The sequence below is a fragment of the Salvelinus sp. IW2-2015 genome, linkage group LG13 (genome assembly GCF_002910315.2).
Source record: "Salvelinus sp. IW2-2015 linkage group LG13, ASM291031v2, whole genome shotgun sequence".
NCBI classification, from domain to species: Eukaryota; Metazoa; Chordata; class Actinopteri; order Salmoniformes; family Salmonidae; genus Salvelinus; species Salvelinus sp. IW2-2015.
This window is the reverse complement of record NC_036853.1, coordinates 6,404,224-6,417,148: the sequence shown is the minus strand read 5'-3', so window position 1 is coordinate 6,417,148 and position 12,925 is coordinate 6,404,224. Positions and strand designations below refer to the sequence as shown.

Genomic DNA, 12,925 nt, shown 5'->3' with positions numbered 1-12,925 from the left:
CAGGCCACAGGGTATGCTGCATACACCTGCATACACCTGTCCAATCCTCTCAGATCTGTACTAGTGCCCAGGGGGTAGCGGTTGATTTGGGATTAAAGGTTTATAGTAAGGCTAAGTGTATCCTCCCTTTTCTTTCCTTCCCCTTCAGGGCTGAGAAGAAAATAATTCACGCTGCGAGTAAGCTGGCAGCCATGGCCAAAGTGTTGGAGACCCCTACCAAGAGGAAAACGGGAAAGAGCCACAGCTTACCGGGTAAGACCGTGTTGATTTTAATATAAGATGAAAATAAATAGGGTACAGGATCATCAAATGGAATCGTACTTCTAGGGAGTTTGTGACAACTGTTGATGATGTAAAAAATAAAAATAAAAAAACGAATCTGATTTGATTGTTCCAAATGATCTCTTGTATCAACAGGCTCATCATCAAAGACAGAGGCCGCTACTGACAAGCATCCAGGCAACGCTTCAGGTTCCCCTTCTAATAAAACCCAATGTCCAGCWAGCCACTTCCCTGAGATCACCATGTCCAGTGGTGATGAGGGGAGGATCCTGAAGGCCAAGACGTACTCTGACCCTGACTCCAAAACCACCTCAGCTGCAGTCAACACCACCTGGAATACTAGGCCTGTGAGTAAACCCACCCACCTGAACCTCCTGACCAATGGAACGGAGAACCGAGCCCCTGCAAACATGCTTGGGAAACCCCATGTCTCTTCAGGACTTTTCCTCTCACTTCCTCCTCACAAATTCTCTCATCAAATTGGTAAAACCTCCCTCGACTGTTACCGTGGTGATTTTACTAACGTTACTCTGAGGACCCAGACCAGCAGGGAGCTGTACCTGCAGGGGGCGGAGTCGGGGAGATCAGACGATGACAACTTCCTGTGTCACCGTAGTAACGCTAAACCCTTCCTGGTCCAGGAGGAGCTTCCCGTTAGAGACGAAGGAGGATCGAGCGATTGGAGTTTGTCCAGTAATGGGTCCCAAGATGGCCGCCACGTCCTCGCAGTTTCCTCTCACCCAGGCAGAAAAATGGAAACTGTGAAACCGTTCCCTTTGCGTGGATCTTCTTCAGCTGATGACCTGGGTGATTTCGATAACCTCGCCACTGACAACTCTGACGTGACRGTTTACAAAGACTTTGTCAATGTTCAGTCTTGCGCCAAATCCTCGACTTTCCCCAGTGTSCCGCCTCAGACCAAAGCTTTAACTCGGTCTGTCCCCACTATGAAGACTGGTAGTAGTAGATCGGGTCACAGAGAGCCTGTCCCTGGCTCTGAGGGGGACTGGCAGAACCAGAACCAGCTCCAGAACAGGCTGTGTTCCACGAGTCTGTTCTCTGAGCTGAAGCGGAGTCAACAGCAGGAGGGYGGTTCTGACGGTCCATTCTCTCATCGGAAATAAGAGCTAACAGTTCTAAGACTCTGTATGACCCTGTTCTTATAAAGGGAGGAAATGGAGATTTCAGTGAGTCTTGAATTTTGTATTTTAGCTTTACATTTACATTAATATTKKAGTCATTTAGCAGACSCTCTTATCCAGAGTGACTTACAGGAGCAGTTAGGGTTAAGTGMCTTGCTCAAGGGCACATCGACAGATTTTTCACCTCGTCGGCTCGGCGATTGGAACGGTCTTAACCGCTAGGCTACCTACCGCCCCACATGATATGATGTKGGAAATGACTGAGGTAATCATTACGCCGAGGTAATTCTAAATTGCCACAAACGTGTACAAGTAAACCTCGTGTTCATGTGTGTTAGGACCAATAGCAATCTTAGGTTGTGGTGTGCAGTGAATGTGCCTTCAAGAACGGATGGACACGTAGCACAAGCCTTGTGTGACCCTGGCTTCTTTCTAGTCAACGATTTCCACGTTTCTAAAACGTTACACTTCTTCTGTCTTGTGTTCTTTTAATGGATTTTTATCTGTACTGAAGGATTTATTTTATTTTTGTTTTTCTAAATTAAACTATTTTTTTATATCAAGGTTGTGAGAGATGCTGTGCATGTAACAAAATACACTTCTTTATAATAAAAATGATGTTGCTTTTAAATGTAATTTATAATAACTTTTCGTTTAGATCTTAATGATGTGGACTATAATAAAAAAGGGTTCTATTAACTCATTAACAGTTCAAAGTCTCTATTTCCCAGACAAAAATGGCAATGAAAGGTGTATTGCACATCCTGGTGTCTTCGACATTCCACCACCCACGCCTACTATCAGTGGTTGGGGGGGGAAGTACTCGATTCTCATACTTGAGTAAAAGAAACTTTCATAGAAAATGACTCGAGTGAAAGTCAACCAGTAAAATACTACTTGAGTAAAAATCTAAAAGTATTTGATACTTAAGTATCAAAAGTAAATGTAGTTACTAAAATATACTTTAGTATCAAAAGTAAAAGTATACATTTCAAATAGCTTTTCTATAAACTAAACCAGACATGATTAACAAACAAAGCATGTGTGTTTAGTGAGTCCGTCAGATCAGAGGCAGTAGGGATGACCAGGGATGTTCTCTTGATAAGTGTGTGAATTAGACAATTTTCTTGTCCTGCTACGCATTCAAAATGTACTTTTGGGTGTCAGGGAAAATATATGGAGTAAAAAGTAAATTTTCTTTAGGTATGTATTAAAGTAAAAGTTATATAAATAAAAAAGATAAATACCAAAAAAATTACTTACCCTCTACAGCAGGGGGTGGGCTATTCCAGTCCTCAGTGGCCTGATTGGTGTCATAGTTTTGCCCCAGCCCCAGATAACACACCTGACTCCAATAATCACGATATTCAGTTAAGAATGCAATTTGATTAATCAGATGTGTTTTTCTAGGGATGGAGAAAAAGTGTGACACCAATCAGGCCTTCGAGGACTGGAGTTGCCCACCCCTGCTGTACGGGATCGGTGTCCCTAAACCGGGACAGTTGTTGCTCAATATGCGATAATGTGACTAGAATGATGTTGTAAATGGCCAACTTTCCGGGATATAGACATGTCTTAAATGGGCAGAAAGCTTAAATTATTGTAAATCTAACTGCAGTGTCTAATTTACAGTAGCTATCACACACTTTTGATAGGCTTAAAGGGGTAATCTGTAGTTTCTACATCCATTTTTGGACTTATAAATTATATATCCATTGATTTCTTGAAGAATATAACTTAGAAATGCCTCGAGTTTAGTTCACCTGTCACACTCCATTAGAAACCCAAATATAAGCTTATTTTTCTCCAATGTTTGTAAACAATGTAAATGTTAACAAAGCACACTGTATAGCCTCAAAACATGATTAAAACTATCATGTTGATATCATGGATGGTCAGTCCTTCTTCCATCCATCTCTCTGTCTATTCATTTGAGAGGGGTTACATTTCTCCAGGTCCATCCATCAGCTTTTTACCNATATCATGGATGGTCAGTCCTTCTTCCATCCATCTCTCTGTCTATTCATTTGAGAGGGGTTACATTTCTCCAGGTCCATCCATCAGCTTTTTACCAAAACAGAGGCGGGGTTGCCGTTTTATTATTGTTTCATCTGTGGATTTGTCTTTTTAAACAGCTGCATATTATCGAGATATCAAAGAGTCACCAACTAAAAGGGAGACAATAGGCCTATAGCAAATGCAGCATATGGCATTAATTTTTCACATGTAAAGAGCACTTTTTTCAGTAGTGCTCAAAGCATGCCATTTCATGAGCATGCTTCATGAGCAATTATTTTCCCATCTTGAATCAACGAGCCCAATCAGTCCTCCATGACAACACAATCATAAACAACAGAGTAGGGCTGGCTAATTAGTCCTTCGTTTTGGGGTTATGCTCAGGTAAAACAATTTGTCTAATCTATACTTCCATATTTCCAAGTCCTGTTCTTGAAGATAAAGGGGAATAACATTTATTGGAATGACYGTGATTCTGATAGAYTTTTAGTTTTTAATGTAAAGATATAATTTACTATTATATGTAGTAGACAGCAAAAGGGTTGGAAGAACATTGAATAGTCCTGCAGTGTACAGCTACACATCAGGCACAAGAGGCAGGCCACCGCCCGCAGCATCTCATTGTTAATGTAGTTGGAAGAGCACATGGTATTTTTGAAAAGCACATAATGAAAACGGTTGTTACACCTATGCGAATGCTACCTACATAAAGTACTTTACATACATAACACATTCATAAGCAGTACATACTGTATATTTTGTGTTGTAGATATGTGCTAGTAGAGTAGTGGCCTGACGGCACACACTTAATATGTTGTGAAAATGTAAACTAGTGTAACTGCCTTAATTTTGCTGGACACCAGGAAGAGTAGGTGCTGCCTTGGCAGGAACTAATGGGGATCCATAATAAACCCCCAGGAAGAGTAGCTGCTGCCATGACAGGAAACTAATGGGGATCCATAATAAACCCCCAGGAAGAGTAGCTGCTGCCTTGACAGGAACTAATGGGGATCCATAATAAACCCCCAGCGAAGAGTAGCTGCTGCCTTGACCGGAACTAATGGGGATCCATAATAAACCCCCAGGAAGAGTAGCTGCTGCCTTGACAGGAACTAATGGGGATCCATAATAAACCCCCAGGAAGAGTAGCTGCTGCCTTGGCAGGAACTAATGGGGATCATTAATAAACCCCAGGAAGAGTAGCTGCTGCCTTGACAGGAACTAATGGGGATCATTAATAAATAGAAATACTAAACCGACACACTCAAACTACCTACCTGCCTATGTCAGAACAAACTTGATCATGATCCCGGTAACTCCAGCCTGCCTCTAGCTTTTCTAACTCTGTTAGCTGGCACCAGATGTATTTGTCGGACCAGTTGCAGTTTTCATTAAGAAATCTGAGCTGAAAAGACATTCATGTGAGCCAGAACATGTCAGCCTGATAAGTGTGTGAAGCGGTAATTTGTCCTTTCCTTTACCTTTTTGAACTGGATCATCATAACTGATTATTGGCATATCTGACTTCCTGGAACTGTYTCTCACCAGTGTTCTACTAATGGAGGATCGGGGATGATCTGGGGGGGCTTCAGCAAGGCTGGAATCGGACAGATATGTCTTTGTGAAGGATGCATGAAGGAAGCCACCATACAAGGTTGTCCTGGAAGAAMAYSTGCTTCCTTCTGCTCTGACAATGTTCCCCAACTCTGAGAAGTGTTTTTTCCAGCAGGACAATGCTCCATGCCACACAGCCAGGTCAATCAAGGTGTGGATGGAGGACCACCAGATCAAGACCCTGTCATGGCCAGCCCAATCTCCAGACCTGAACCCCATTGAAAACCTCTGGAATGTGATCAAGAGGAAGATGGATGGTCACAAGCCATCAAACAAAGCAGAGCTGCTTGAATTTCTGCGCCAGGTGTGGCATAAAGTCACCCAACATCACTGTGAAAGACTGGTGGAGAGCATGCCAAGACACATGAAAGCTGGGATTTGAAAATCAGGGTTATTCTGAACTCTTCCTAAGTTAAAATATTACTATTGTGTTATTTAAAAATGAATATGAACCTTATTTTCTTTGCATTATTCGAGGTCTTACAACACTGCATCTTTTTGTCGTTTTCTGCAAATACATGCTCTAAATGACTATTTTTATTTATGGAATTGGGGAGAAATGTTGTCAGTAGTTTATAAAATAAAACAAAAATGTTCATTTTACCAAACGACATACATATAAAAAGTCAAAGGTTTTAGAACCCCTACTCATTAAAGGGTTTTTCTTTATTTTTACTATTTTCTACATTGTAGAATAATAGTGAACATTTACATTACATTTAAGTCATTTAGCAGACGCTCTTATCCAGAGCGACTTAAGACATCAAAACTATAACATAACTCATGTGGGAACCAAAAAAGCATTATTAAACAAATCAAAATATATTTTATAGTTGAGATTCTTCAAATAGCCACCCTTTGCCTTGATGACAGCTTTGCACACTCTTGGCATTCTCTCAACCAGCTTCATGAGGTAGTCACCTGGAATGCATTTCAATTAACAGGTGTGCCTTAAAAGTTCATTTGTGGAATTTCTTTCCTTAATGCGTTTGAGCCAATCAGTTGTGTTTGTGAGCAAAGTTGGGGGGGGTATACAGAAGATAGCCCTATTTGGTAAAAGACCAAGTCCATATTACGGCAAGAACAGCTCAAGTAAGCAAATAGATACGATAATCCATCATTACTTTAAGACAGAAGGTCAGTCAATGCGTAACATTTCAAGAACTTTTAAAGTTTCCTCAAGTGCAAAAACCATCAAGCGCTATGATGAAACTGTCTCCCATGAGGACCACCACAGGAAAGGAAGAACCAGAGTTACCTCTGCTCTAGAGGATAAGTTCATTAGAGTTACCAGCCTCACAAATGCAACACAAATAAATGCTTCACAGAGTTCAAGTAGCAGACACATCTCAACATCAACTTTTCAGAGAAACCACTACCAAAGGACACCAATAAGAAGAAGAGACTTGCTTGGGCCAAGAAACATGAGCAATGGACATTAGACCAGTGGAAATTTGTCCTTTGGTCTGGAGTCCAAATTGGAAAGTTGGTTCCAACCGCCGTGTCTCTGTGAGACGCGCGATGTTAAGTGAACGGATGATCTCCGCATGTGTATTTCCCACCGTAAAGCATGGAGGAGGAGGGTGTTATGGTGTGGGGTGCTTTGCTGGTGACACTGTCTGATTATTAGAATTCAAGGCACACTAACTAGCATGGCTACCACAGTATTCTACAGCGAATACACCATCCCATCTGGTTTGGCCTTAGTGGGACTATAATTTGTTTTTCAACAGGACAATGACCCAACACACCTCCAGGCTGTGTAAGGGCTATTTGACCAAGAAGGAGAGTGATGGAGTGCTGCATCAGATGACCTGGCTTCCACAATTCCCCGACCTCTACCAAATTGAGATGGTTTGGGATGTGAAAAAAGCAGCCAATAAGTGCTCAGCAAATGTGGCAACTCCTTCAAGACTGTTGGAAAAGCATTCCAGCTGAAGCTGGTTGAGAGGATCCAAGTGTGCAAAGCTGTCATTCAAGGCAAAGGGTGGCTATTTTGAAGAATCTCAAAAACAAATCAAAGTACATTTTTTAATATAACATTACTACATGATTCCATATGTGTTATTTCATAGTTTTGATGTCTTCATTATTGTTTTACAATGTAGAAAATAGTAAAAAATAAAGAAAAACCCTTGAATGATAGATGTTCTAAAACTTTTACCGGTAGTCAAAATATATTTATATGCATTTCAATTAACAGGTGTGCCTTTAATTTAATTGTGAATTGAATTTCTTTACTTTTTAATGTGTTGAGCCAATAGTTGTGTTGTGACAAGGTAGGGGTGTATACAGAGAATACGCCCTATTTGGTAAAAATACTATTTAAGAGTATTTTTCTAACTGCACATTTTGCATTGATCTGTATATATTCAATGAGGCTCTACTATGCTGCTCTACTGTCTACTGAATCAGCTCTACTATGCTACTCTACTGAATCAGGCTTCTATGCTACTCTACTGAATCAGGCCTCTACTATTTACTCTACTAAATAGCTACTAAATCTACTGAATCAGGCTCTACTATGCTACTGAAATCAGGCTCTACTATGTCCTCTACTGCTCTACTAATAGCTTACTATTTCTTGAGTATCAGGCCTACTATTCTCCTCTACTATACGAATCAGGCTCTACTATTCTAGATGCAATCAGCTCTACTACACTCTACTGAATCAGGCTCTACTATCTACTGAATAGGCTCTACTATCTCCTCTACTGCTCTACTGAATCAGCTCTACTATCTACTGAATCAGGCTCTACTATCTCCTCTACTATTCTTACTGAATCAGGCTCTACTATCTACTGAATCAGCCTACTATGTTCCTCTACTATCTACTGAATCAGGCTCTACTATCGCTCTACTGATCAGCTCTACTATGCTACTGTACTGAATCAGGCTCTACTATGCTCCTCACTGTCTACTGAATCAGGGTCTACTATCTACTGAATCAGGCTCTACTATGTTCCTCTACTGTCACTTTCAATAGGCTCTACTATCTACTGAATCAGGCTCTACTATGTCCTCTACTGTCTACTGAATCAGGCTCTACTATGTTCCTTCTACTATCACTGAATCAGGTCCTTACTATGTCCTCTACTGTCTACTGAATCAGACCTACTATCTACTGAATCAGGCTTACTACTATGTTCCTCTACTGTCTACTGAATCAGGCTCTACTATGTTCCTCTACTATCTACTGAATCAGGCTCTACTATGTCCCTCTACTATCTACTGAATCAGGCTCTACTATGTTCTCTTACTGTCTACTGAATCAGGCTCTACTATCTACTGAAATCAGGCTCTACTATGTTCCTCTACTGGCTACTGAATCAGTCGTCTATCTATGTTCCTCTACTATCACTGAATCAGGCTCTACTATGTCCCTACTGTCTACTTGAATCAGGCTCTTACTATCTACTAATCAGGCTCTTACTATGTTCCTCTACTATCTACTGAATCAGGCTCTACATGTTCCTACGCTACTGAATCATCTCACTATCAACTGATATCAGCTCTACTATCTCTCAGCTATCTACTGATCAGCTCTACTATCTACTGAATCATCTCTACATCCTACTGAATCAGCGTCTACTATGCTCTCTACTGTCTACTGAATCAGGCTCTACTGGCTGCTCTACTTGAATCAGGCTCTACTATCTATTCTACTGAATCAGGCTCTACATGTTCCTGTACTGTCTACTGAAATCAGGCTCTACTATTGCCTCTACTGTCTCTAATCAGGCTCTTACTATCTACTGAATCAGGCTCTACTATGTTCCTTCTACTATCTACTGAATCAGGCTCTACTATCTACTGGATCAGCATCTACTATGCTCTACTCATGATCAGCTTACTATGTCTCTACTATCTAACTGAATCAGCTCACTATCTACTGAATCAGGCTCTACTAGTTCTCTACTATCTACTGAATCAGGCTCTACTATCTATTGAATCAGGCTCTACATGTTTCCTCTACTATCTACTGAATCAGATTCTACTAATGTCTTCTGATCTACTGAATTCAGGCTCTACTATGTTCCTCTACTATCTACTGAAATCAGGCTCTACTACTTTCTCCTACTATTACGAACAGCCTCTACTAATCTACTGAATCAGGCTCTCTACGATGTTTCCTCTACTAATCTACTGAATCAGGCTCTACCTAGTTCCTTACATCTACTGATCAGGCTCTACTATGTTCTCTACTAATCGTCGCTTACTAGTTCCTCTACGTCTACTGATGCTCTCTATCTACTGAATCAGGCTCTACTATGTCCTCTACTGTCTACTGAATCAGGCTCTACTATCTACTGAATTCAGGCTCTACTATGTTCCTTCTACTGTCTAACTGAATCAGGCTCTACTATGTTCCTCTACTATCTACTGAATCAGGCTCTACTATGTTCCTCTACTATCTACTGAATCAGGCTCTACTATTCCCTCTACTGTTCTACTGAATCAGCTGCTACATATCTTACTGAATCAGCTCTACTATTGCCTCTACGTCTACTGAATCAGGCTCTACTATGGTCCTCTACTATCTACTGAATCAGCTCTTACTATTTCCTCTACTGTCTACTGAATCAGGCTCTACTATCTACTGAATAAGGCTCTACTATTTCCTGCTACTATCTTACTGAATCAGTCTCTACTTATATTCCTCTACTATCTACTGAATCAGATCTACTATGTTCCTCTACTGTCTACTGAATCAGGCTCTTACTATCTACTGAATCAGCTCTACTATTTCCTCTACTGTCTACTGAATCAGGCTCTACTATGTTCTCTACTATCTACTGAATCAGTCTACTATGTTCCTCTACTGTCTACTGAACAGGCTCTAACTATCTTACTAATCAGCTTTACATTCCTCTCTACATCTACATGAAATGCAGCTCTACTATGTTCTCTACTGTTACTGAATCAGGCTCTACTATCTAACTGAATCAGGCTCTACTATGTTCCTCTACTGTCTACTGAATCAGCTCCACTATGTTCCTCTACTATCTACTGAACAGGCTCTACTGTTCCCTCTATGCTACGATCAGCTCTACTATACTGAACAGGTCTACATGCCTTCTCTACTGATCAGCTACTATCTACTGAATCAGCTCTACTATCTACTGATAACTCTCTATGGCCTCTACTATTACTAATTCAGCTCTAGTATCTACTGAATCAGGCTTCTACTATGTTTCCTCTACTATTCTACTGAATCAGGCTCTACATTCCTCTACTATCTACTGAATCAGGCTCTATACTATCTACTGAATCAGCTCTACTATGTTCTCTACTATCTACTGAATCAGGCTCTACTATCTACTGAATCAGCTCTACTATGCTGCTCATACTATCTACTTATCAGGCTCTACTATGTGTCCTCTACTGTCTACTGAATCAAGCTCTACTATGTCCTCTACTATCTTACTGAATCAGGCTCTACTATCTACTGAATCAGGCTCTACTATAATACTCTACTGAATCAGGCTCTACTATCTACTGAATCAGCTCACTATGTTCCTCTATGTCTATCGAATCAGCTCTACTATGTTCCTCTACTATCTACTGAATCAGGCTCTACTATTGTTCCTCTACTATCTACTACTACTATTAATACTATCACTGAATCAGCTCTACTATGCTACTCACTGTCTAATTCAGCTCTACTATGTTCCTCTACTGTCTACTGAATCAGCTCTACATGCTGCTCTACTGTCTACTGAATCAGCTCTACTATCTACTGAATCACGCTCTACTATCCTGCTCTACTGTCTACTGATCAGGCTCTTACTATGTTCCTCTACTATCTACTGAATCAGGCTCTACTATCTACTCTACTAATCAGCTCTACTATACGAATCAGGCTCTACTATCTACTGAATCAGGCTCTACTACTACTGTCAGGCTCTATATCTACTGAATCAGCTTACTATGTCCTTAGCGTCTCTGTAGCTCTACTGTCCCTACTCTTCTCACTGAACTAGCTACTATGTCTACATCAGAGGCTCTACTATGTCCTCTACTGTCTACTGAGATCAGGCTCCTACTATTACTACTTGAATCCAGCTCTACTATGCTCTCTACTTCTACTGAATCAGGCTCTACTATTTGCTCCTACTATCTCACCTGAATCAGGCTCTTACTATCTTCCTCTACTATCTACTGAATCAGGCTCTACTCATCTCCTTCTACACTACTGAATCAGGCTCTATATGATTCCTCTACGATCTACTGAATCAGCTCTATTATGTTCCTCTACATCTACTGAATCAGGCTCTATTATGTTCCTCTACGATCTACTGAATCAGGCTCTATTATGTCCTCTACTATCTACTGAATCAGGCTCTATTATTTCCTCTACGATCTACTACCAACAGGCTCTATTATGTCCTCTACGATCTACTGAATCAGGCTCTCTATTATGGTCCTCTCTATCTACTGAATCAGCCTATTATTCCTCTACGATCTACTAATCACTCTATTATGTCCTCTACGATCTACTGAATCAGCTCTATTATGTTCCTCTACAACTACTGAATCAGGCTCTACTATGCTCCTCTACTATCTACTGAATCAGGCTTATATGTTCCTCTACATCTACATCAGGCTCCTATTATTCCTCTACATCTACTGAATCAGGCTCTACTATGTTCCTCTACATTACTGAAGCACTCTACTATCTCTACATCTACTGAATCAGGCTCTACTATCTACTGAATCAGGCTCTACTATCTACTGAATCAGGTCTACTATGCTCCTCTTACGTTTACTGAATCAGGCTCTACTATGTCCTCTACTATCTACTGAATCAGGCTCTACTATGCTATCTACTATCTACTGAATCAGGCTCTACTATGCTCCTCTACTACTCTACCTGAATCAGGCTCTACTATCTACTGAATCAGGCTCTACTATGCTCCTCTACTATCTACTGAATCAGGCTCTACTATGCTCCTCTACGTCTACTGAATCAGCTCTACTATCTACTGAATCAGCTCTACTATGCTCTCACTATCTACTGAATACAGGCTCTACATGCCCTCTACTATCTACTGATCAGGCTACTTATCTACTGAATCAGGCTCTACTAGTTCCTACTATCTACTGAATCACTCACATTTCTCTACTATTATATACTCTACGTATGCTCCTCTACTATCTACTAATCAGGCTCTATTATGTTCCTCTCGATCTACGAATCAGGCTCATTATGGTCTCTACATCTACTGAATCAGGCTCTACTATGTTCCTCTACTATATACTGAATCAGCTCTACTTATGCTCCTCTACTATCTACTGAATCATCTATTATGTTCCTCTACATCTACTGAATCAGCTCTATTATGTTTCCTCTACGATCTACTGAATCAGGCTCTATATGTTCCTCTACCTATCTTACTGAATCCCTATCTCTACTAGTTCTACTTTACTGTCTACAAGCAACATTTGTACACATGGCACAATGAATATTAGCTCACAACTCGAGTGTTCCTTTCACAAGGGTCTTTCATAAGTCTTATCCAATCAGTGCTGAACTACTGGTTGGGTGATGTGCCCGCCCACTAGGCTCGCTCAAAGGTTGTTACAGGGCATTGGTTGCCATATTCTTTCTGTATTGAATGACGTTTGTAAATGTAATTTCYAGCTGCTTGCCAATAACAGACAATTATCACTATATATACTATTAATGATTATCAGCTGTTTATTTTAATTTGAGCCATAGATACAGAATTCTTGATCATATCAGATACTTTTAATCTTTTTTGTTCATGTGAAATATCAGTTAAATGTTCAAAAAACTCAATCTGGCATCCCACAGGGGGAGGAATTAGGGAGAACATGTACACCGCCCACTGCACTAGGGCTGCTTG

The 12,925-nt window shown here is 40.6% G+C and overlaps 1 protein-coding gene across 1 annotated transcript in view; it reads left to right on the top strand.

Moving 5' to 3' along the window:
- Window positions 1-3,312, top strand: part of cep152 (centrosomal protein 152) — a 45,111-nt gene extending 41,799 nt beyond the window's left edge. The window contains exons 28-30 of the mRNA XM_070446348.1: window positions 4-11; window positions 149-252; window positions 418-3,312. Coding sequence (XP_070302449.1) covers window positions 4-11; window positions 149-252; window positions 418-1,406 — 1,101 coding nt within the window. The 3' untranslated portion in view covers window positions 1,407-3,312. The remainder of the gene's footprint in view (window positions 1-3; window positions 12-148; window positions 253-417) is intronic.
- Window positions 3,313-12,925: the final 9,613 nt, after the last annotated feature.